The 26,472-nt window shown below is 46.1% G+C and overlaps 1 protein-coding gene across 1 annotated transcript in view; it reads right to left on the bottom strand.

The window, feature by feature from the left end:
- Positions 1-8,665: 8,665 nt before the first annotated feature.
- Positions 8,666-26,472, bottom strand: part of Efnb2 (ephrin B2) — a 42,322-nt gene continuing 24,515 nt past the window's right edge. The window contains exons 3-5 of the mRNA XM_048456155.3: positions 14,386-14,478; positions 13,554-13,667; positions 8,666-12,217 (exon numbers count right to left, since the gene is read on the bottom strand). Of these exons, the coding sequence (XP_048312112.1) occupies positions 11,829-12,217; positions 13,554-13,667; positions 14,386-14,478 (596 nt within the window). The 3' untranslated portion in view covers positions 8,666-11,828. The remainder of the gene's footprint in view (positions 12,218-13,553; positions 13,668-14,385; positions 14,479-26,472) is intronic.

Below are 26,472 nucleotides of genomic sequence, written 5' to 3'. Positions count from 1 at the left end.
ATATGACCACGTGTGTTCCTCTAATCTAACGTGTCTAGCTGCTAACCTCTTTTTACTGGTCCATGAGGTCAGAATAGTTTACCAACACCTGAGTTCAAGCTCCAGGCTCCACAAGGCGGGTGGGGAGAAATGACTGCTGTTAGGTTGTTCTTGGAGCTCTACCCTCATGTACATGGGTACCCATTGTGTGTGTGCACATGTGTGTGTGTACATACACACATGTGCTCTATAAATAAATGTAATAAGGAAAGAAAGGAGAGAGAGAAAGAGCTTCAGACACAGCACGTCACAAACAGCACCTCTTTTGTATTCTATTTGCTTCCTGTAGATTTGTAGTGGACATTCAGAGTTGACATGGTAAGCGAGATGCAGAAGGAAGGCACTGTAGTAGAATGAGTGTTGAATAGTCAAACCTGAGAAGCCAAAGGGAGGAAATTAGAAGGCAGCCCAGCAGAGCCTCTGCAAAGCCCCGAAGCGGCGGTTCCACCACAGGCGTTCACGTGGGGCGTTGCTCACAGGGGTACCTCGGCAAGCTTTTACGAGAGAGGCCCCCATCTCCTACTAGTTCCGCTTACCCTGTTTACTACTTTCGAGCTCACTGTCTCCAGTTTCTGAGAGCCTCTGTCCCCACAGACACCCAGGGACCAGCTTGTCCGAGCCTCTATCTTGGATCTGCACCCTCCCATGCGAGTGACAGCCTCACTCAGTACAACAAAGCGCTAGGGAATGTACAGAACCCATGTCTGTTCGCTCCTGCTTCCCTCCTCATCGCGGCTATGACCCCTCCTCCAGCCTTACTGTAAGCAGGGTAAAGTGGGAAATACCGTGGCCACCCAATCCCGCGGTACCCCACAGACCTAAGGTGTATCTGTGAGATGTGGTGTGGTTGCTGATTTCAATGAATGGTTCTGAAAAATGCTGATGAGAAATGAGATCTAAACGTTGTATTTAGAAATACTATACTTTTCTAGTATTAAATACTAGAAGCATAAAACAAGGGGTGCCCTGTGATCCTTAGCGTGACCAGTTTGTAAAAAGGACATCCATTTATAGGCACGGGTGTGTACACACGCTTCTAAATGGATTGGCAAGGTAACTTATGATGGGGAATTTGAGAGATATGTGCGAGGAAACACATTTGTTTTGCAAATACAAATAACACCAGACTTTCCCAGGATAAGCCCCTAATGTAGCATCCGATATCAAATGGTCAGTCCTGAAATCCTATACATACAAGCAACATTGAATAGACTCATTAAGTAGCATTAAACATTAAATAGCATCATTTTATTTTATTTTTATAATTTTAATTAAAATATAATTACATCATTTCCCCCTTTCCTTTATTCACTCCAACACCTTCCATGGCCCCCATCTCATTCCCACTTAAATTCCTGGTCTCCTTTTTATTATTATTGCAGCACACACACACACACACACACACACACACACACACACACACCCTGTTGAGTCTGTTTAACATTGTTTGTATATATAGAAATTCAAGACTGGCCATTTGATAATGGATGTTACATTAGGGGCGCATCCCGGAGAAAATCTGTTTGTCCCTCTCTCTGCAGCACGTGTGTGTATAATTCCTTCTCTAGGGGTAGGGCCCAGTGAGATACACTTTCCATGTTAACAAATCTGTTGATGCTGTTGTTCAGGTCTTGTTTAGGCAGTCATATTGATGAGGTATCATGAGCATGGCTTCCCAGTCATTTCTAGGAAACACAATTTCACAGCAGATTTTTACTGGAAAAAAAATAAACCTTTTTTTTAAGTACAAAGATGAATTTCATAAGTTGGTCATATTATGAAATTGGATGTCCGCCAGGTGTAAGTGACATTATGCTCATGGGAAGATTCCCTCTTCTGAGATACTAGGATGAGGAAAGAGACAGTTTGCATGTAAAACATGTAATTGTGCACATGCATGCCTGTATAAGTATGTTAGAATACAGGCTAGGCGTTTGTCCTTAAAACATTGCTGACACAGTGAGTTGGGATCTAGATGTTTTTCAACTTTTGTTTTATTTGAAACTTCTCAAAATAAAAGGCTACAGAAATAAAAGATAAACATCACAGAACAGGGACACAGAGAGAGCCTTCTGCTGTGTTGTGGGGGGGACGTTCAAACACAGCTCACCTAAAGTCAGCCTGCAGACTCCCACATCTGAAACCCAGAGATACCCTAACATACCCTGGTGCCCGTACTGTTGGAGACATCTTGGAGGAAGGTGTCTGTCTGCTCTTTGCTTTAAGGAGTTGGAAGATACAACAGATTAAAGTGTGGAGAATAATTGTCACCTCAGTCACAAATGGGTGTATCACACCCTCCGCGAGTCTCAAGCACCTTCAGGGAAAAGATGACAAGAGACAGAGATGGGGCTGTAGAAATGGCTCAGAGGTTAAGAGCACTGACTACTCTTCCAGAGGACCCGGGTTCAATTCCCAGCACCCACATGGCAGCTCACAACTGTCTGAAAATCCAGTTCCAGGGGATCTGACACCTTCACACCAATGCACATAAAAAAAAATAAAAAGATAAATAAATCATTAAAAAAATTTAAAAAAAAGAGACAGAGATCAGGGAGGATTGGAGTTGACCGACGTCTTCTGGATATGACAGAACCACGGAACTCAGGAGCTGGGAGCAGGTGTGGTTGCCGACACAAGACCTGTACAAGGTGAAGCCAAGTTAACCTCCTAGCATGGAGGGGGAAGGGACTCAAAACACACTGTGTGCAATTCTCAGAGAACTCATAAAAAGGTGAGCGTGAACGAAGGATGGGAGGCCTGATTACGTGGGCCAGGCTTCCTCCACGGCTCCGCCACCCCCATCATCACCGTATCAGCGTTGCTGGTGGTGCCACTTAAACAAACTAGTGCGGTGTTTCAAACATTTATTTTGCCAGAATCTGTGCTCAGAGATAACATAAAGCATGGCGGTGAAAAGCCACGTGACTTATCCACTCTCTCTGTGCTCTTAGGGAGGTGAATGATTCAGGGTCAAAGCATGCTTCTGCCTGTTGCTCTCTCAGAGACCCTCCAGGGAACAGTGCTCACTCCCATTTGATAAGATCAGGACTGGAGGTTTATGAACCCGTGTGCTGAACTGTCCACAAACTGTTTACTGTCTCCCACTCTTCCAGCCAGCCCTGCAGTGAGACCGGCCCTGGAGCATGGTGCAAGAGATGCGTGAAACTGAGCATCAAGCTGCTGTGTCTTGCAGGGTCTGTGCCTTTCTCTTTGGGGGTGGTGGTAAGGGATCCTCTCCATCCAGGAGACATCCTGTGCAAGTGCACACACTAACAAGCAGCCCGCCTCCCTGACTGTGTGGTTGTGTGGCCCCTGGAAAGCAGGGTGTCCTTGTCTCTTTCTCACACCCACCCAGCAGTGTCTGAGGGAAGATGTGATGGACACAGCCATTATTTTATCGGTTCTCTCTCTCTCTCTCTCTCTCTCTCTCTCTCTCTCTCTCTCTCTCTCTCGGGAATTGGCAAGAAACCCTGGTCTTTGTAGCCCTCTTTACCAGTACAGGGTGGGGCTCAGTAGGAGGCACCTAGCTGAAAGACTGGGGTGGTACTAAGATGGTGGGGTGGTCACTGGCACATAATACAACCCAGATCTATCTGTCTGTCTGTCTGTCTGTCTGTCCGTCCGTCCGTCCGTCCATCCATCCATCTATCTATCTATCTATCTATCTATCTGTCTGTCTGTCTGTCTATCCATCTGTCTATCTATCCATCTACGTATCTATGTATCTATCATCTATCCATCTGTCTATCTATCCATCTATCCATCTATGTATCTATGTATCTATCATCTATCTATCTATCTATCTGTCTATCTATCCATCTATCCATCTATGTATCTATCATCTATCCATCTATCTATCTATGTATCTATGTATCTGTCTGTCTGTCTATCTATCTATCTATCTACCTATCTATCCATCTATGTATCTATCTATCTATCTATCTATCCATCTATGTATCTATCATCTATCTATCTATCTATCTATCTATCTATCTATCTATCTATCTATCTATCTATCTATCTGTCTATCTATCCATCTATGTATCTATGTATCTGTCTGTCTGTCTATCTATCTACCTATCTATCCATCTATGTATCTATGTATGTATGTATCTATCTATCTATCCATCTGTCTATCTATCCATCTATGTATCTATCATCTATCTATCTATCTATCTATCCGTCTATCTATCCATCTATGTATCTGTCTATCTATCTATCTATCTATCTATCTATCTATCTATCTATCTATCTATCCATGTATGTATGTATGTATGTATGTATGTATGTATGTATCTATCTATCTATCTATCATCTATCTATCATCCTTCTATTCATTCTTCTCCCTCCCTTCTTCCTTTCCTCCCTGTCCTCTCTCTCTCTCTTCCCCTCTCTTCTCTCTTCCTCCTCCCACCCCTCCCCCCAACCCTCGAGCTTGGCACTAACTCTTGGTAGTAGACACTCTCTGCAGCTCTTTCCTCAGAACCAAGCACACCAAGCGTAGCCAAGAAACATCCTTTCAAATACATCTCCACATTTAACGTGGGCCAGAAAACGAACGCAAACTCTCTTACTTGCTCTTTAAGGCCAGAGGCAGGCTCTCTTTTTTTTTATTGATATGATTTATTAATTTATTTTTCTAAAACAATCTTTTCTCATTTCAGAGGCAGGCTCTTAAGGCATACTCCTAAGGCGTTTGAAAGAGCAGAACGGTTGGACTAAATTTAGCATCCTAACAGCCAGTTGGCATCTATGTAATGAAAGATTTAAAAAGAAAGAAATCCAGCCCCAGACAGAGGAGGCAGAGAGGGATGACAAGAGAAAACCTAACAGACAAATACATTTTTAAAAGGTGCTGAAGGAAAAGAGACACGGTGGTTACCAGCCTTCCCACTTCCTTTCTTACCAGCATCTGAGATGCCTGCTTGTTATTCATGGAGTTGTTGACTGAACGCAGAATTGCCTAATAGGAGGATGCCTGTCTTTCATTTTGCAGTAGCCAGTATTTTGCACACTGCCTAGCATATAATAAAAGATAATGAATACATGTTGTAAAGGTGAGCAGATTGGTGTGTGTGTGTGTGTGTGCGAGAGAGAGAGAGAGAGAGAGAGAGAGAGAGAGAGAGAGAGAGAGATCATCATATCAGAGACTTCTAGACTTAAAGGTAAGCCAAAGTTCACTTACACATGTAGGTTAATTTCCAGCATCTTGGGCCAGTCTAACTGGTAGTCATTAACTAGTACTCATTAACTAGGACTCATGGGAGGATGGCCAAAGCCCGTGCTCTCTCTAACATGAATATAACCTGTGAAGGTCTCTCTGCCAGAGCTAGAAATGCTGCTTTGACTTTGTTGTTTTATCAACTATGCCTCAAATCAGAGACTCTGCAGGGAGTCCCAGTGTGGGTACAAGAGCGTGTAAGAGACTCCATCCAAGGACTACCTCTGCACATCAGAGAAATTTGGGGTTATGGCCGTAGACATCTCATGTCTTTTTAAAAACATGATGATGATTTGTGTGTGCATGTGTGTGTTTGTGCATACATATGTGTATGTGCATGAGTATAGGCATGTGTGTGTGCATACATGTGTGTATGTGCATGAGTATGGGCATGTGTGTGTGCATACATGTGTGTGCGTGCGTGTGTGTGCGCATGTGTATATGTGTGTGTGCATATGTAGGTACACATAGCACTTTGCATATGTATGCAGATGTCAGAAGATTACTCGTAGAAAGTCAGTTCTCTTTTTCCACCAAGGGGGGTCTGGGGATCACACTTAGGTCCCCACTCCTGGTGAGCGCCTTTACTCGCTGGGTCACCTCATCTCTCTCACACCTTGAATGAACACACAGTTAAGAGTCGAACACGGAAGAGACCAAGCATTGTACCTGGGGGCCCAGATAGAATGCAGACGTCCGGAACTAGAAGCCCTCCCTTCCCTCAGTCCCCCTTTCTTCACTCCGTGTATCCTAGAGTTACATATGAATTTTCCTTTTTTATTTCCTTTAATGGTGTCTTCATGACGCCACAGCACAAAAAACGGCATGACACGAAGAGGCATTTGGTAGAGTTTAAAGATCCCAGTTGGTTTGAAGCAATTTTCTTTGAAGACATTTATCTCCTCCACTATTCCTGGACTCAAAAAAGTTCTTATGCCTCTAATAATAACAGCACACACATATTCAGGCCTTTTTAAATCTCTTTATTAGAAATAAATGGTACTTTGTCAGACAGTAATAGCTCCATCATCAGCTAACTTTTCACTGACATAGTTTTCTGCGGCAGACTGGTGACCCAGACAAGGGTCTAACTCACAAAGGAGGTAAAGGGTACATTTCCGATACCATCCAAGAGACGAAACACAGCGGATTAGGCCCAAGTCTGCAGAGAGGGCAAGGGGAGGTGGGTCACGGGAGCTGGTGGAAGTGAGCCCACCACCAGGCTTCAAGGCCTGGCCACAAAGAACTCTCCCCCAACAAGCGGGCCTAAGAGTATGCTGCGGGATGGCGACGTGGCTCAGTGGTAGAGCATTTCCCAAACCGGCCGCAGTTCTCAGGTGTCCTGTCCACAGGGGAGGTTCTTTTGTGAGCCACCTGAAGACTGAACCGAAGCAGAAAGGAAGGCAGCTGTTAATCTTTACACACAGTTGAAGTTGACCATTCTGAATGTTGTTATTTTATTATTATTGTTGTTTTTCAGTCGCTTACTCCTCGCTCAGCTGGCTCTGGAGTCTGACAGGGCTGGCTAAGCCCTTCCTAAGTGGGTAGCATTCTTTCAGAAACCTGTCCCTGTTCCATTGCAAACCTCTACCAGTGCATGAATGAGACTCTCTCAGGAGAGAGAGAGAGAGAGAGAGAGAGAGAGAGAGAGAGAGAGAGAGGATAATGGCGAGAGCCACTCTGAAAGCAGCTGCAGGCTGGGAGGTGGCTGAAGGAGTTGGGATTTTCCTTAGCAAGCTAATATCATTTAGACAAGAACACCTTCTGTCACTCTGCAAGACGCTTCTGTCAGTGCAAGTCTTTCTCCCCAATGGAAAACCACATTGGCACATCTTAGTTCTTTCTTCACTGACCCTGCCTAACTCAGCGTGGAGAACGGTCCCCGAAGGAAAGGTGGGAAGTGACGCTATCACGTCTGTGGGGACTTTACTTGAGCACGCAAGCCACAGAGTCCACAGAGTTGGGAAAGAGGCACCTCTCGTTGCTACCATTTGCCCCCATGAAGTCAAACCAATCTTGTATGCAGGACTGAGAGGCCGGTTTAGTGACTTGGCCCTGAATCACAAGTCACGAAACTTGTCAGTCAAACTCAGGAGCCAGAGGAAAAAACGCTGGAGATAAAACTCAAGAATCGACTAAGACTGCTTCAGAGGGCTTTCTGCGGGTCTGTAGCCATGTAAAGCATTTACTCACCAAACATTCACTCCTGCCAGTGCAGGAGGGCTAGCCTGAAGCTCCACAGATCTCCACACTGAGTTTCCATCCCTGTCTCTGTGTGTGTGTGTGTGTGTGTGTATAAGGAGCTTGTCATTTTCACACCCTGGACTTTTCCCACCTGCTGGGGCTGTGATCTTGAACATAGCAAGTCAGGTCTGGGAAATCCTGTCTGCTTCAGAACACTGGCCTCAGGGGAGAGGACCTTCACACACACCCCTTACCTAACCTATATCATTCCTTGGGCTAAGGAGTAACTCAAGTGAGGTGGATGTCAACTGATTTTACCAATAGCGCTAACCCCCTGTGAGTGAGACTCTCGCTGCTTACAAAGGTTCCAGGCAGTGCAAAGATCGAGACCCCAAAGCCCACAATAAGCATGGAAAATACTCCCAAACCTCAGGGTAGTTGAAGGAGCACATTAGAGATGTGTTTCATTTTTAAAAAATCCGTGTTATATGTATACTTATAAGTGTAGCTGTGTGCATATGTTCTCTGTGTATGTGTTCATTGCCCTTGGAGGCTGACATCAGCTGTCCTCCAAGGACGGCTATCCACCTTTGTTTTATGAGATAGAGTCTCTTGCTGGACCTGAAGCTCATTTAGTCCATGAAACTATTGCATAGTCTTTCTCCAGGTTTGGGGGGTGGGGCGGGAGGAGCTACAGGCCAACACACTCAGTTTTGACGCAGGGTGTGCTATGGTTCAGGTCACCAGATCGCATGTTTGCACGGCAGGTTATTGACTGAAGCATCTTCCCAGCCTTGAATTTTTAATCTCATCGCTGGTCTCTGGCTTGGCTTAAAGCAATTTTATAACACACTTTCCTCAAGGTATAACTTTATGAAGAACATTTGACATCTGCCTTTATCGTGGGGTCACCCTACCAAAGCGCTCGGCCGACACAGACATGTAATCCACCTGCGATTAAGCAGCGGAATCTATTATTTCCTCCTTTCTTCGAGGGTTCACTGCCTGGCTGACCATTCCCACTGTGGAACACAGGTGCAAGGGCAGGCTTTTCCTGCGTGGGCTGTCAGGGCTTTAACCAAACTTTATTTGTAATACACACATGACTTGTCTTGAGAAGTGGGCATAAAAAGGAGAAAATCAAAATAAACAGAAAAGGAAAGAAAATGAAAAGAAAAGAAAAATAATAAAAAGGAAAAGAAAATACTGTGAAGGCGCTTTTTCCATAGGAAAAAAATATTTTATTTTTTTAAGAACAAATTCAGTTTGAAACAGACGTGGAATGTGACTGCTCGGATCTCATTTTCTGGGGCTAACTGTCATGTGGAACTAAAAGCAGATTTGAAACCTATGACAGGCTATTAAAATAAAACAAAGAAAAAAATATTTATAACTCAAGCATAATACTGTGTTACTTACAAATTGGACAACGAAATTAAATAAATATTCATGGTACATAATTACGGCACAAATATGCAGCAATTTGGCAACCTTTTAAACCATTTTTTTCCTCATTACAGTGCAAAGGGGGGTGGCACTGCCGTTAAACAAGCTGTAGCTAAATACATTGCAAAATTCAGATTTTATACAAAACATCTTGCTTAGACTTTATAAAAAACCAACATTGCTCTATGTACACAATCTGGGTAAGAAAAGCCATTTCTGTCTTGTTTTCATGTGTATTTTTATTAAAAAGGTGAGTAAGGCTACTGTAACACCCCGAATCCATAGACGGTAAGATCTGGACCTACCTATTTACAGCATCTTCTCTTCAACAGGATGGTGCAAGCTCCCAAGTCAGGTGACTCGGGACGGGAATACAAGCAAGGCATTTACAGTAACTTTTCCAAAGCTGAACCAACTCCAAATAAGGGGACAGTTGGTAGATTGTCATCTTCTGCACCAGACACAAAACAGACGCACAGGGTAACTCTTCATCAATTCATCTGATTTTTCACAGTTTAGCATAGGACCAAAAAATGTAGCCAACTGATGACACAGACATTTGATTTCATTAAAATCAGACGGCTTCCCATGTCTCCCCTCCTCGTCCCTCTCCCCCCAGTTCCTACGACTTTTGATGGCTTACCAGAAAATCTTGCGTGAATGCACAGGAGAGGCTGGAGTGACGGAAAGAATTACATATGTACTGTGGCCGGTCGCCATGGCAACCCTCCACAGAAATATGATATAGATATATATAATATATACTGGAGATATATATTATACATATATGTACACACGTGTACCACACACCCACTCACACATACACATACATTGAACCAACATCATTTTCAGGTTTGGGAAGTAGGGAATTAATTTCTGCGACAACTCATTGTTACAGGTACTCACTGGAGGTCTGAGAACCTTTAAACGCTGTCATTACAATTTTTTTTTCTCCTCCCAATTCAGAAAGCAAAATGTTACCATAGTAACAGGACTCTGTTAAAGATGTCTATTTTGCATAGCACATAAAAAAAAAGTAGGCTTCCTGCTTCCTGTTTATTCTTCTGGAAGGGCAGGGATAGGAACAGGAGAGGAGGGACCTACAGCTAAACTTTCAACTGTAACTCCCTCAGTGTGACCTGCTGGATTCCAGAGAACACTTCAGCCCATAGGGCAAGGGAAAACCCAACACAGACAGTGAAGGCCAGCCCCCTTGTCTAACACAGGGCACAGTACACCGATTGCCTGGTGTTTGGGGGCTGGCATTCCTCGTCTACAGTTCTGGGAGAAGTCTGCGGGACTTTGTTATTTTTGTCTTCTGCTCTTATTACTGATAACTTTTTGGGGGCGACACAGCTTCTCTTAGAAGTAGCTATCCAATCGTTTACTCTGTAAAGCACTAAGGGCTGGGATCGCTTTAATCGCCACGGCTCACAAAATCCCACATCTCCTGGTGTGCACTGTGTGTAATCTTAAAATATATATTAGTAAAAAAAATCTTTCATTTTATATCCCTTGTGTTCTATACACCTAATATAAATATGTCCTATCTCCCTCCTTCCCCTCGACATCATAACTTACTTCCATCTTAAGGACTCTTAGACGTGGGCCATGTGTGCTTTGCTTTGCTTTGACACGGAGCCCGGGTACAGCCTCACAGCCCGGACAGCACGGCTGGCCATAAACCAAAAACTAAAGTGTAAGGCTCAATCGGGGAGGGGGAGGGGCACTTATGGGGACTGGGGAGGGGGGGATCTGACCTACCTTTCCTAATGAGAATTCCCCAATAACCTCAGTGGTGATGGACTTACAGCCTGTTTGACCTTTGGCTTTTCAACTTGTAGGTCAGATTTGGCTCTCTGCTAATCTCCTAGATGCTTTCCCTGTGTTTAATAAAATGGGGTAATATAGCAGCTGAGTCTGCTTAGACCATCTCCCAAAGCAGACGGACTCTCCCGCAGCTCCAGGGCTGCGCTTTATTTATTTATTTATTTATTTATTTATTTTTATTGCCAGTACCTCAACAGTCCTGCCCCAGGACTTCGCCAGAGGCTTGTCCTCTCCCTCTGTGCTCTGGCTGGTCCTATCACAACAAATGACCCCTCTGTTCCACAGCGGGAGAGGAATTTTTGATTCCCTGCTGCCTAGCCCTGTGACGGTGAGTTGGGCACCACTTACCACAGTCTGTGGTCTCCCGCCTGCCTCTTTCAGTAAAACCAAAGCCCCATCTATTGTTTCCTTCTGGCTTCCCCACTATGCTCCAGAGGCAGCAGCCTTGACCTGCAGTGGCTGGAAGCCGGTGGAAGCCGGCACCCTTCCCACGTCTCCACACCTCCCAGGCTTCCCGGCTGACCCAGACTCCAGGAAAGCAGGACTCTGTACCTAATACCCATCTAATTTGATCTTGGTGTAAAGGGTGGAGCCGGGACTCTGCGGTGAGGGTCCCTTAATGATGCAGGATGTGGTGAGGGGTCTGGGGAGGTGTCGCGGAGCCCTGGCAACAGAAGGAGTGAGTAAGGACTAAACGCTAGAGATCTTTGAAAACCTTACTGAGCCCGAGGTCCGAGTGACAAGTCCAGCGTGCACGGCAGGAAACATGGAGGCAGAGGCCGGCCTGGTGCTCGGCCTTCTCCTAAGATGCTGCTGCGCCTTCCATAGCCCACCGTGTCCTCCCCGGGCTCTGCAGATGCCTGAGTGGCTGGGTGCATGGCTTGGAGGTCCGCGAGGGAACGCGGTAGTCCAAGTGGGAATCTCCTAGCAGTCTTCCAGCTTCCGGGGAGGGTCTGTGGTTTCCCCATGGCCGAAAAGCTACAGACTACAAAACTGTCCAGCTCCAGGCTCTTCCAGGAGGCATCCCGCCCCCACAGCCAGGCTCAGGCAGTACCTGCGCCCACAACAAGGCGCGAGTTCCCTTGGGAGGCGCAGGTCCCAGGCCTCAGACCTTGTAGTAAATGTTGGCAGGACTCTGTGGGGGCATCTCCTGCACGATGTACACTGGGTGCCCATAGTCCCCGCTGACCTTCTCGTAGTGCGGGCAGAAGACGCTGTCTGCAGTCCTTAGCGGTATGATAACGTCACTGGGTTCCGAGCCGTTATTGTTGCCACCTCGCTTGGGTGTGGCCAGTGTGCTGAGTGACAGCGTGGTCGTGTGCTGCGGAGAGTGTTTGCGGTGCCTCCTGCGGTACTTGAGCAGCAGTACTACCAAGGTGATGATGATGACGATGAAGATGATGCACCCTGATGCGATCCCTGCGAATAAGGCCACTTCGGAACCCAGGAGATTGTTCCCGGAATGCCCCGCGCTGTTGCCGTCCGTGCTGGAACCTGCACAAGGAGCAAGAAGAGCCCGTTACTGTGGTCCTGCGACTGCGCTGTGGCTTGCAGGACCCTTGAAATGCAACAATTAAGCGTGGTCAACACTCAACGCACAGGGAGAGCTTGACAGAGATCAACAGATGAGGTGACGGGGCTCAAAAGGTCTAACACTCACTCATATACTATCCCCAGTGGCTTCCTTGTCTGTGTCTTTTGCAGCAGAAGAGTGAGACAGCCAGCCCCGGGCTTCCATAGCCTGGGCACTTCATCGCGCACCGGACCCAGCAGAAAGAAAGGTGCCTGCTGCCGCCATGGCAGAGCATGGTGCATCCTTGCCCTGGCCTGGTCTTCCCTCGCTCTAGGAGCCGTTGGTGTGTCATGTGCATCTTAAAACGCCTGCCTGCCGCGGACAGCCCTGCCTTCCGTAGACAGCCCTGCCTACTAGCAGACATGTGCCAGAAAGGAAGGGGCAATGGGGCCTGGGAAAGGGTTCAATTCAAAACTCGGTTGTATTATTTGATTTACACTTAAAATATATTTGGAAGGCAGCAGACGCTCTGGCACGGAACAGGCTGCTAACCCAAATGTTAGCACTAAAGAATTGCCTGGCACCGTTATCCTATCCATTTATCAGTTTGTCACAAGAATTTGACACATCTTGTCATTGAAAGTTGGGGGGGGAAAAACTTCCTTGAGTCTTGGAAAGAGGCATAATATTATGGTAGATCCGAATTCCTGCCACCTCTGAAACCAGCACGAAGATCCTTAGTACAAAGGTACTGACGTGTGTGCCACATTTTGTGAAATAGCACAGCACCGTGAACCACGACTGTCGAGAAAATGAGCCCATTTCCTAGGGCGTGCTTCGGTCAGTGGGCCCGGTAATATTTTATTTCACACAGAGAATGTGGAAAGCATTAAGGATAGCCACCTGGAAAGTATGCCATTAGGCAACACTTTCTAAGATTCAGAAAAGGATCGGCGAGGCTCTTTGTGGATTAGATGTAATTAGACAGGGATTAGGGCCCGAATTATATATACATTAGCATCAGCTTTGGGATGGCGTCAACAGTGAGCAGGATACGGTGTCAGCCAATGGGAACCCGTCTGGCGGAACATCACTGGTGACTGGTGAGCGCTGTTATCGTGACCGTAAGACTTTGATGGGAATGAATTAGTTGGTTTTAGTGGCAGGGTTAATACTGACTCGCTCTGAGTGAAGATTCCAGGCATCTCTGCCCACGAATGAATCCCCCTGGTTTGGAAGGATGATGAGGCTTGTCTGCCTCTTGGGGTTCTACGAAAACACAGCCCACAGATACACATCGACACCACACTGCTGTACCTGGGTTTGGCTTCACAAAGGGACTTGTGGTTGAACTTCTCCCGTTGGTACCAGCGTCTAGCTCCGGACGTCTTGTGGGATCGTTTCTCCTGGTTGATCCAGCAGAGCTCGCATCTACGTGAAGAACAAGCGATTAGTCATGGCACCAACACCTGACGAGAGCAAAGCTCAGGAGCTGCACAGATATCTCAAGAGGCACGACTAGCAATGAACATAAGACTCTTTATGCAAAGCACTGTGAAATACAGGAATATAACCTTCCTTTTTAATCAGAACGGTTATCCTAGCTATTGCGGAGGTTTAGATTAGGAGGCCATCTGTGGAAACTAGAGGGATTCTCGCATTTGGCAGTTGAAGTACTGCAGATGACATTTCAATTTAACTGAGCGAGTTGACTGACGGCCATACCGGTCTCTAATTAGAAGAATAATTCTTCCTTTCTGCACAATAGGTTATTCTACATGACAACGCCGCTCTTGGGCTGTCCAGATCTGAAAATAAAGCAACGCTGCAGAGCCAGGGTTTAAATACTGGACACTTTGATTTTCCAATCAAAGAGGCGTTCTGCATTGTGAAAGAGAAACACACCTATTTGTGGCAACATCTGTCTCACTGACCTAAACTTTTGGAGAGGTCTCCAATAAGAAAAACTGAGCATATCGCCTTGGGGGAAGTGGGGGACTCTGCCAGTGGTTCAAAGTGCAGAGAAGGGGCTGCCTTCAAAACTAAAACGAGGGGTGATGGTGGTGCTCACCGTCACCCTGGGTGCCACGCTAGCTGGGGGCTACACCTGGTCACGGTGGCTTTCACAAAGCAGCAGATGATCTTTTACCTTGTCCAACCTTCATGAGGATCTTCATGGCTCTTGTCTGGCACACCCCTCCCTCCTGGTTATCCAGGCCCTCCAAAGACCCATTTGATGTAGCTGATTAAAAATAAAATGGACAAAACAAAAAAATAAAGAAAAAATCAGGAAATCAATAGGCCAAGATTACATGAACATGAAATGTCTGAAAACAACTTGAAAAATAAGAATTCACTCTTTGTCACAAGTTTTCTGAATGTATGGGATGTTGAAAGCCGAAAAGAAACAGAAAAATAAACAAAGAGAAATGGATCCTAGAAACATTGCCGCTACATGTAGGCTGTCTGCTCCCAAATGCGCTTAAACATGCCCTCCCGTACACGTATGATCTAGTATTACTCTACAGGTAAAAGGGACAATGCCATCCAAAATACCCACGGACTCCTAGGGTGTCCAGAAAGTGCAGAAGAGCGAACACAGTCATTTCAAAACTGGGTAATCAGCTCCCAACACCTGCTTCCTCCACTCCAGACTTCCTGCTTCAAGAACAATTAACTTGATGCTCTCCTTGTCAAGGATCCAAGTCCTGTAAACACTAGCAGGGGAGCCTTCTGACACCCCTTGCTCCCTTCTCCAGCCAGAAATGTGCTGAAGCAGCACACAGAACTCGGGTCTTCGGAGCCCGCCTTCGCATCACCATGGAAGCCCCTGCAAGCATGTGTTTTTATCAACCCCCCCCATCGGCTGCTCCAGCCAAGTTTCCCGCAGGGGAAAACTCGAGCAGGACAGATTTCAGCACACCCCTTCCCCTGTCTGGGCCTTGTGACAACTTCGATACGACACAGGTGGGGGCAACCACCTCGCCCCACGCTGGCCAACTGGATTCCCTTTCCATAACATCCCTTCTGCCAATGTCTTCCTGCTTTCCGAGGCTGCTGTGTTGTATCTACACACCCTGCTGTTTGTCCTTAGGCCAGTGATTTCTCTAAATGGCTTCGTAACTCAAGCTGCAAAGAGATGGGCTGTCAGGCTCCGTAATGAGGAGCAGGCTTTCCATTACAGTTCAAGTTTGAGCAGGAGGAGAGGGTGGAACACGCTGGACACTGCTTCCCCTTGAGTTCAAGGGGCAAGGAACAGAAGTGTTTCATATGCATGCCTGGAACTTCAATCACCTTCCACTTGGACTATCAAAGTCCTGTCCACCAGCGCTACACTCGGAAGAGAATGGAAAAGGGGCAGGTGTTCTGGCCACTTCTTTCAACCTGGCTGTTTTGTTTTCCAAGCATGGCATCTGCAAACAGCTCCAAACGCCTTCAGAGTGAGTAGAAGTTTCTAACTGAGAAACTAGACAAGAATTCGCTTCTGCGCGCTGGGTTACCAACTTCCTCTCTCACTGTTCTAAAAACAAAGGGCGCCTCTTGTGCATATAAATATCTCACCCCTTATCTGAGAGCATCTCACAACTGCATCTCTTTCCTCAGCTCTTGCTGACACTTTCAGTTTTCCTGGGAAAATAGGTGAGAGTTGCCATAATAATTTTTTTGGAGTGTCGCAGTAGGTTAAACAGTACTCAGTCACAGACTGGAGAAAATGCTCGTCAGATAAGTCAGAGGAACCGTCTAGAGAGATGGTGTGTTGCTGAGAATCTAAAAAAGGGCCTTTGCTGCTATTGTTACCATTTCCCCCATCTTCCTTCCCCTTCTGCAATAAAAGTGGCTCCGTCTCAGAGCCTGTCTCCTAAGGCTTCTCACAGCATGGGGGTCCTCTGAGAACTATTTCTGGAGGACCCAGGGCACTGCTGAATCTTCAGTTATTGCTTAGAGTTTTCTCCCTTCATTTCTCAGGAATCAGGATATGTCCCCACACAGAAAAACGCAGAAAAGTGACCTGGTTCAAGGAACTGCTGGTCAAACGTCTAGCTTCCTGAACTTGAAGAGGACACCAAGTTTAGACTCGGGATCTCATAAAGCACTTCCTGCTAAAGTGCATCCTATTGAAAGCTAGTAAACAACTTTTCTTTTCTTGCTAAAAGTTTGAACCCTCATCTGACAAAGGACAGTGATAGCTGAAGCTGAGCAAGGGGCGGGGAGACTACAGATCTCTTTGGTGTGACCTCTGAGGGAAAAATCAGATTCAAACTAAAAAGAATACCAAAAGGAAGGCAGGTCAGGAAGCACCACTACCTGCAAGCCCCAGTATCTGCAGGGCCCTGTTGAATTCCACTCCACATAGCAGGCACTGGAGGGGAACACACACACACACACACACATACACGCACGCACACCACACATTATATTTATATATATTTTAATTTGTAGGCCAGTGCTGCTTCTAAGCTCCCCAGTTGCCCCAAAGGATGTTCAACCCCCCCCCCCCCAGATGTAAAGATTGCTAAAGGAATTCAAATTAAATTTCAGTCTGTGTTTTAGCACCCAGAGACCATAGAACTGTGGGAGGGAGACAGGGCTGCGTAAAATAGAAACCACTTCACAGCTTTAAAATCTGAAATGTTCCCCCCTTGACTGACCCAAGAAAGAAAGGAAGGAAAGGAGGAGGAGGGAGGGAAGAGGGAGAGAGAGAAAGAGGAGAGAAAGAGTAGAGAGAGGAGAGAGAGAAGAGAAAGAAGAGAGGAGAGAGAGAGGAAGGAGAGAGAGAGGAAGGAGAGAAAGAGAGGAGAGAGAGGGAGAAGGAGAGAGAGAAAGGAAAGAAAAGAAGGAAGGAGACGGGAGGGAGGGGAGGGGGAGAGAGAGAAAGAAAGAAAGAAAGAAAGGAAGGAAGGAAGAAAGAAAGAAAGAGAAAGAGAGAAAGGGAGGAGGTGGGGGAAGGAGTACCGTATCACTGTATCAGTTTGGTGGGAAGAATAGAAAGTCTGGAGCAAGCACAGTATTCTGTACAATGACAGTTTTCAAAAGTCAGTGGAAGAACCTGGAAAGAACTCATTTCTACCTGTTGTTTGTTAGAAATGGCAAACTGTATGATACTGTTGCAAGGGCCACCCTGAAAGGTGATGCCCACAAGGAAGGGTGGATCAGGAAACTTGTAGGGCACTTGTGACACAGATGTCTTTGAACATGTCAGCACTCTTCCCAGACAGAGACGACTGAGGTGGTCGGATCTGTGCTACATGTTGGGGGCACCATCCAGGGCCTGGGGCTGGGGTCCCTGACACATTGGACTGGTGGGGGAGCATGCCGAGGTCAGGCCCTTTCATGTGTGGTGGCATGTGACTGTCTGCCACCACCATAGCCTGTATCCCCGTAAACTGCAAGCCAAGAGCAACCCCTCCTCATCTGACCTGCCTTTGCCACAGCAACAGAACTGGATACGGCTAGGAATGTGGTATCATGGAAAACCCATTTTCAGATGTCTGCGCCAACAGGAACTTCAGAAGGTTATAATCTTTAGGAGTGCAACACGGTAGAGAGAAGCCTTATGAGATACGGACCATAGATCTGATGTAAATTCGATTTTCTACATATCTTCAACAGGTAGAGTAATTTTTACTCTAGAGGACCTGCCCCGGCCAGAAGAATGGCCCCATGTTCTGTCCTGATTGCCTTTCCTTCCTGGCTACGAACTACTGAAATACACCAATATTCCAATATTCCCCCATCAACTGGGGACCTAGAAGCTTCAGAAAGCTCAGCACTGATTTTGAGACATAACAAGAAAATTGCTAACACATAGGCATAAAGTCTATTTCCATTTCATTAGGTAGTTTTGTAACTGTATCATTCATGTGAACGCCCCGGGGAATTTTTAACTTAAAGAATAAAAATAAACGTTACCTCACTATGCTTAGCTTCCCTCTGTATCAACCCCACCAGCATTACCCAATGTGGCCACGATCATTGTATCACCCAATGGGTAAGGCTGCATACAGTCACAGAGAGACAGGAAAAATAACCTAGGCTTCTATGTAATGTCCAGACGTTTCTCTCCCTTGGCCTCATTGGGGGTGAAATATACTTTATAAAATTAAAAATTACTTTAAGTTTCTCTATCCATTTGGGAGGTAGGCTTAATAAAGACACATGGCACCTTACGACTGGGTTTTAAAAGCTTTTGCACCTTGGTTCTAACTCAGAGGGCACGGGCAACACCACTACACTACCCTGTCTTCTCCATAATCCTCTCTAGAGTGAGCAAAGTTAGTGCTCAACAGAAAAGCACCCTGACTGGGCGTGGCGTCCATGCCTGCAATCCTAGCGCTCGGAAGACTAAGAGGTGAGGGCCGAGGGTTTGAGGTCAGCGCAGGCAACGCAGGCTCTTAAAACAAAAGCAAAACAAACGTTCAGAGTTTGAGATGCCCGCGTTCCCGACGGCCTGCAGCTCTTACCGGGCGGTGATCCTGGCGAGATGAACACAGACAGAGCTACAGAGGTGGGGGCTGGAAAAGCAGACGACAGAGACAGAATATTCCCGATGGAGAGAGGAACGCCATGTGTTCTGCTCTGCTCCCAGAAGGCCAAGCTGCAGCTGCAGCTGGATCGAGCCCAGGGGGTAAGAGTGGGCTCATCAGATGGAGGGTGAAGTAGCCCACGTAGAGGCCTTTTTCCCAAAGAGACTGGGCAAGGGAGGAGCCAAACATTCTGCAGCTCGGTACCATCCCGCAAAGGACACAGCTTGGGGTCTTATGGCAGGATTGTGTATGAATGCCTAGTCACACCACAGAGGATGGGTCAAACTATTCTAAGTGGCTTATGAGGGCCATGACATTTGAAAGTAAATATAATAATTAACGAGAACGAGTTCACCAAAGAGACGCACGATAAGTGTACGGGGTCAGGAAAACCACAGAAGCTCTGGCCTTAGACAGGGCTGACCTTGATGGCTCACCTTTGATTAGCAAATAGCCACCATTCTCTGAGAATTCCCTGCCACCACCAAATCTGTCTATGCTGTGCTGGCCCAGCCTGTATCACACACTGGCCGCGCCAACTCTGCTCTCTTATGAGATTTCCTAGACACCCTTCCACCAAGCTCAGCACAGGCATCTGATCTACCACCAGCAGCCTAACTGGCAAACTCAAGAAGCATCATCCAGAGAGACATGACGTTAAAGTCACCCCAACTCCGAGAACCAGGCCGCTGTGTCCTCTCACGGGTGCTGCACCTCTGAGCACCAACAAAATAAAAAGTGATGTATGCCAGTTGAGACATAAGGTGAAGTTATTTAATGTCAATATCCAAGCTGGGGAGCTAAAATCTTTCTGCTTAGCTTGGTATCAGTTTAAATTCCAAAAACACAATAGGGATTCCGAGTACGGACCACAGAGATGGATTTAACTCCACCTGTGTTTTCATGCTTTGGTTAGCAGGGTCCTTCTCGAAGACAGCTGACGCAGAAGGAGCCAAGTCCTCAACACTGAAATAATAACGCCCAGGAAAAGCCAGAACTCAATGCCCGCCTTTAAAGAGGACAATGAGAAAATGTCTGAAACAAACATCAGTATCAGTTCAAAGCACAGGGAAGAGCGTGGCTTCTCAGGGACAGAGTGGAATGCATCTCCCCACCCCCCCACCCCCACACTCCCACACCATCTCATTCCATAAGGCCGAGCATGCCTGGTCACTGAGCAGACACACCACGGCACAAACTGTCTCACGAGGAGACAAAGCTTTTTCAAAGAGAAACATTCATTCAACAGAACATAAAACACACACACAACAAGAAAACAGCCCAGTGTGGCTCCCGGCTGGGCCACCACTCACATTTGATCAACTTTCTTGAAAGGTAGAGGTCTGTCCACTCTTAAACATCATAAACCAGCAGGGATAGAGGGTACGTGCGCTTCTCATCCAAGGGAGCACAGGCCCTGCTCACAGGAACAATCCCTCCTGTTAAAACCGTGCTCCTGTTACTGTATTTCAAAATCTCATGTCTACAGAGATATGCATGAGTAATAATTTTTTAACATAATTTCTTAAAATGGCCTTTTCTTATTTAGACACGTCCAAGTGTTTTGGTGTTGCTACAAAGATTCAGAGACTATTCAGGACAGCATAGTCAACAGTAGACAGAGTCAACAGTTGACAAAGGCGTCACCATTTGCATGAGCTATAACTGCTATGAGAACTGTGTTTTAAAAATAGGTCGCCAGATGACCATTTCAATAGTAATGACTGAACTCACAGTAAAAACAAAAAATGCTATAATAGTTCTAAAGACAAAACATAATTCTCTATTGTCTATTAGCTTAACTTAAAACCCCAGATTTTTAAAATACAAACTTCCTGTTCAAGACAGTGATACCATCTCATGAAAATACCCCAAATTAAGAGCCATATACAGTTGAGTGGATTATTTGTAGCACTTTTTTTTTTTTAAATATCTCAGTGGCCATACAGACATATCTAACTAGCAAAGGGTCAGAGTAGAAGTTCACGGGCAGTGGGGCTAGGGAAGGACATCCCACAATACTCTTGCTTACCCAACTGTCACTAATTGCGGGCAATGATATTAATGACCCAGTAATTACAGAAAGAGCCGCAGCGAAGTGGAAAACATCCATCCGAGTAGAGTTCATGGCTAGGTGGCAGCAACTCCTGCAGTGGTTGAGCTGATGTCTGCTGACAGCTCAGGACGGAACTCCGCAGAAGAGGCAGCGTTACTCTTGTGGGACAACAGTTGAGACGGTCATGAAGCTATTGGCCTTGACCACCGAGAGACCAGCGGTAACCCCGATAAAATACCCCCGCTGGAATCCGCCCTACGTGTGATCCTTACTCCATGAAAGACACAAGTTCTTTATTCAAAGACTCCAGGGCCAATTTCCCACATGTCCATATGGATAAAAGAATAACTTCATCCTGTAGTTTACTAGTAGGAACAGCAGACTGGGTTTTAACTCATGCATGCAAAGCAACTTTCAAACAGGGCTGTCATTCAGCAACACATAGCCTAGTTCGTCTACAGTGAGATAAATTCGGCTCTTGCCCAAGGCTGGAGTGATCTATCAGTCTTTATCCTGCTATCCACTAGCCAGCCAGCCATATACCCACCATCCACCTATCCACCCATCTACCACCTCCCGTCCACCTGTCTTCTTATGCACAGCCGCCATCCATACACACACACCCCCATCCACTCACCTGGAGCACACGTACTTAGCTAAGTAAAGTTAAGATCTCTTAATGTCTGTGTCTATACTGAATTAACTTTATTTTACTTACATTACTATTTAGCAACGTTCTGTTGATGGGCTCAAAGTACTTGCTAATGCCATGAAACAATTCTAGTATAACCTTATTGAAAAAAGGAACAGATTTTAGACCTGAAGTACTAGCAAGGGCAATGCTCCTGTCTTTCTACCCTGTAGGTATTCCTATGTTGTCCAGGTTAGCATTCAACTCCCGCAACTGATCTTCTGGGTAGCCAGGACTAGCACACCATGGTACCCGGCTTACCCATACCCTAGAAGGAGCTAAGCTTTGGGGTTTTTTGATAAAGCAGTTATATGTTATATAATGTATGAAAGGGCATTACTACAAACATGTTTGACAGAAACATTTTGTTATTTGTATCGCATGAACTCAGCATGAAACATGGACGCATTGTGCCTGCCTCCTGTCCTTACCCTTCCTATATATGTATGTATGCATGCATGCCTGCTCCAGTGTGTCTGGCCCTCTGCACTGTCATGTGTGTGCTTTGCATATTTGTACATTATAGTCACAACTATTTTCTATGTATGCTCTCTTTGCTACCCTTGCACATACACCATGCATCTCTGCAAGGCCCAGGAGTCACAGTTACACACTTACAATGGTGGTTAAGGGTCTGGAGATCCTGCATTGGGCTTTGCACCGACATATCATGGTGTGTAAAGTGTTCTAAGCCACACTGGGTTTCCTCACAACGGTAAAAACTGTTCTATTCCCTGTGTTGCTAGACTTGAAAGTAAGTCGAGTGTGAAGGCCACAGCGTTTCCCCAAGGATCAAACACACCCAGACTCCGAGTTAGAGCTTTAGAGATAAACGTGTGCATCTTAACAAGTATATAAAGTAGATCTTCTCAACATAATCTTTTTTTTTTCTCCCTCCAAATGTCTGTCTATGCCTCTTGGCTATTTTTTTAAGTGTTTTATTTTGCTTTAAAATTTTATCTTTGTGATGAATATTTAAGGGCTGTTAAGAAAGAAACGTGTCCTCTTTTATCCACAAGGTCTCTAGTATTGTTCAATTATTTATAAATCTGTGTGAACATTAGCAAGCTATAAATGCAAGGGTAGAGATATAAAAATGAGTTTTATGAAATTATGAAGACAGTTTTATTCTGAATCATTCCAGAATAACTTTTTGGTTCTGTTAAGTCCTTTATTTCTCATCTTACTTATTTTGCATTATGAATTATTATCTATTCTCCTTCAATCTTTGTTGCTCCTTCTGGAACTCTATCGTCTCATCACATCATTGGTTGCTTTCAGAGCAGGGAGTGGCAATGGCAGGCCCACATCTGTGTGGTTTACATGAGATCCGCTGTTCTGTTTCCCAGGAGACGCCAAGGAGCGTGAACAGAGTCTCTATGGATGGTAATCTCACCCTCTGTTCTCTGCACCACCCAGGCTTGGTATCCAGGTGGCCACAGCGCCACTAGACTCAGGAAACCTGAGTGTCTCGGTGCGTCCCAAGATCGGCAGAAGTGAGGCTGAGCTTTCTTTACATTAACTTCAACACAGATCCTCCTGATCTACCCTGGGGGAGGCTTCCTACAGATGGAGCCCATGAGGCAACCCTGGCGTGATGACCGATGGAGTTTTCTGGGTCCTGGGGAACCACAGCAGGAGAGAGGTTGCTGAACTGGGAAGTAAGAACCCCGACTGTGAGTGTGTCAAGATTCCTCCCTGTCTGAGTCTTCGGTGTCTGTCAAGGAACCTGCTGGCAAACTGAGGCAATCCCACACATAAATGTGTGCTTCTCGGTCAAGGGACAAAAGCACTGTACCGGCAGTCAAAGAAGACAAAAGTGGGAAGATCTAATGGGTGGAGCGGCCCAGAGTGACTGAGGCTGGGCAACTTCTCTGTGGCTTGGTTGATGCCCAGACTGTAACCCAAGGAAAGCTTTCTGTACCCATCCTGACCCAGGAGCTCTATCTCACAATGAAGCCCAGTTTTGCCTTCAGCCTCCAGCCTCTTACTTCCTCCCTGTTCCAGTGTTAACATGTGCTTGGCTGGTGACCACAGAGATGACCACAAGCTATCTGACATATTCTTCCTCATGACCAAGTGTTCCCGTGATGCCATTTTAAAGATGAGAAGACTGTAGCAGGAAATTAGCTTGAGTTACTTATCTATTGGCACATAAGGCCCACGGTGACCAGACGTGGACTCATAGCCCCTATGCCAACTTGTGTTGCTACATGTGGTTTGCACCCATCCACCCTCTGTGCCTTCGACCACGTGGTCTCTGGCAAGAACCATCACAAAGAGAACAGCTACAGATAGGGCTAGAAATGTGCTTACCCGCCTCAAAACTCAACGGCGTGCAGTGAAGGCATCAAACGCAAATCTCACCACTAAGACAGGGAGCAGGAAGGCAGGACGCGGTTTCTGCATCGCTAAGCTCTCTGGTACGCAATGAAGGGAGTGTGGCTGCTGCTACACTTGTACATAGATAACCCACCGAATAAACGTCGCAATCGCTCTAGGACTGTCATGCGTTCTTTCATGTTCTAACAGCTATCTTCATGCCAAAGGGCATCTGAGAGCCGCTCTGGGATTTAGTGCTTTTCCAAAGAGATGTGACAGGGCACTTAGTCTAGTTAGTGCGACTTACCACACTCATCACCCAAAAAGAGCAAATCAAAGCCAGGAAAAAAAAAAAAAGCAACATATGTTCAACCAAATAAGGAACAAACCATTGTTTTTGGCTCATTAATATTGTTATTTGGATTTATTTGTGCAAATATTTCTCTTTTTTTGTGAGTTCTGCTCTGAAGTGGAGTGTACGCTTTAAAAACAATTTCAACACTATCTGTGGAACCTGCCACTTTTGCACACTCTTATTAAGGAGGCTTAAGAAACGGAGGCTCCCCCAGACTCAGCAAGGCAGGCTGGACATGGAGAACTGTCTCCAAGAAGACACTCAGTGATTCAGAAAATGGCGTCTTCTAGATGATGCTAGAAGATTATGACCTGCCTGGGGGCACACAGTAAAACAATACAGAAACCACATGAAACAAAAGGCAAGTGTAGCGTGAAGTCTGCCTACGCCCCGTGGGGGACCCCTCGCTCACCCACAGTGTAAGAACACGAGACACTCGCTTCCACCCCCGCCCCTGAGATCACTTTGTGTTGACTTCGCAAGGTTTCAGCTCAGGGTGGGTATCAGCCCACAGCACCCACCTCTGGATAGAGCCGAGAGGCCAACACAAGGAGCTTGCTGACTCAGCCCTGAAGAAGCAAGGACAGTTTCTCTAAAAAAACTTCAGTGCTGAAGGCTGGGCGCTCAGAGGATGGGTGCCTTCCCAGTTCAAACTGGATGGCTTTTTATACTACTATATCCAACAGCGAGCTTCTATTGCAAATGGATAATATCAGAAGATGCCGTTATTTCATAAACAATTCAATGAAAGACACAATAAAAAAAACAACAACTACAGACTAGATAAAAAGCCAGTTCTGATGTTAAGACCATTAAAGATCTGAATGTAACGAAGAGCAGGGAGTTCTCAGACCACACATCTCCGGATCATTCACGATTAGGGGAGTTTATTAGTTATGCAAATTAAGCCCAAGGCTAATGACCGAACTAGGTCGCTTGAAAAGTCCATTCGAAACACGAAGAAACCCCATATATATCATTCTGCCACATGTCGAAGCAAAGGATCATTGTGGAGGAGGATTAATGAAGAGGCCTATCGTTCTACAGTGTCCCTTAAGAGAACTCTGGGGATATGGAGGGGTATAAACACAGTTCCAATTACACATTAATGTTTACTATAAAACCCAAAGATGCAGTGACTGTACGTTGGGTAACATTACAAGTCAAATGAAAAATCCTTGTCAAAAAAAAAAATTAAATAAATCAGGGCCAGATCCTGCTGGCTTTAACTGGGAAATATCATTGACGCAGCGGTGGCTCTGTGTGTCTGGCCATCACCGTCTGGACAACAGTGAGAAAATGATGTTCTAGAGGAAGAAATTAAAGTGACTTCCTCAAGAAGCTCGGGCAGCATAAGTGAGACATAAGGCGTAGGACCCCTGGGGGAACAGAGTAGCCTTGTGTACGTCCCCATGGGGCACGCCAAGCACTTCTCCACACTACAGCTGCTCCTTTGCCCCCAGGACGGGACTAGCACGTGACGCTCCTGACACTGCCCGGGGTGAAAGTGCCCAGCAGCCAGCTGCTCAGCCTCGGCGTCAGCAGACACACATGCCATCTATAGAAGCCTCAAAGTGGATCAATGCCGGGCAGTACAAAAATGTGTTTGCGAATCTGAGCTCTTCCTGTTGTGCTATCCAGCCATCGTCATGAATGTACTGGTATAAAGATTATTGCCTGTACATACTTTTCTTCTGAGAAAAGAACAGGCCTGTGTGTGTGTGTGGTGTGTGTGTGTGTGTATGCGCACGCGTGTGCATCCTGCATATATCTGTTTGATAGGACAATTGGTTACCTTTTCAGACTGTTTTTGGTGCTATTTTAAAATTTGATCTTATCACTTCCCTCTTTTCAAGGGAACTTGTACAGCGGCGGACGCTGCTACGGAGTGTGTGAGAAACTGGCTTCTCCACGTCGCTAAGGACTCTCTTCTGCCTGTGACGTAGGGGAAGCCTTTTAACCTTGCTGCAAGCAAGCACAGGGCTTCCTGGTAAAGTCCGGAGCCACTCACAGGCCTGGGAACGTCTTGTTAGAAGCAACATTCTCACAGTGCCTCATTGCTTGACAGCCAAGGCTCTGTTTTTCAGAAGCTTTCTAGCTCTTGAATGCACAGAAGAGCCTTGTGTGTAGCAGCCTGGCTTTCAGCTTGAGATCCTCTTGCTTCGGCTCCCTGACTTACAGAAAGCCGTCCCATGCTGTGACATGGTAAATCCTACCTCTAAGGACAGTCCTGGGGGTCAGAGTCGTGAGAAACATACCATAAATCTGTTAATGTGGCCTAATGGGTT

The sequence above is a fragment of the Myodes glareolus genome, chromosome 23 (assembly GCF_982192425.1).
Source record: "Myodes glareolus chromosome 23, mMyoGla1.1, whole genome shotgun sequence".
In the NCBI taxonomy this organism is placed as follows: Eukaryota; Metazoa; Chordata; class Mammalia; order Rodentia; family Cricetidae; genus Myodes; species Myodes glareolus.
The sequence above is the reverse complement of the archived record's forward strand: the minus strand, read 5'-3'. Positions and strand labels throughout refer to the sequence as shown.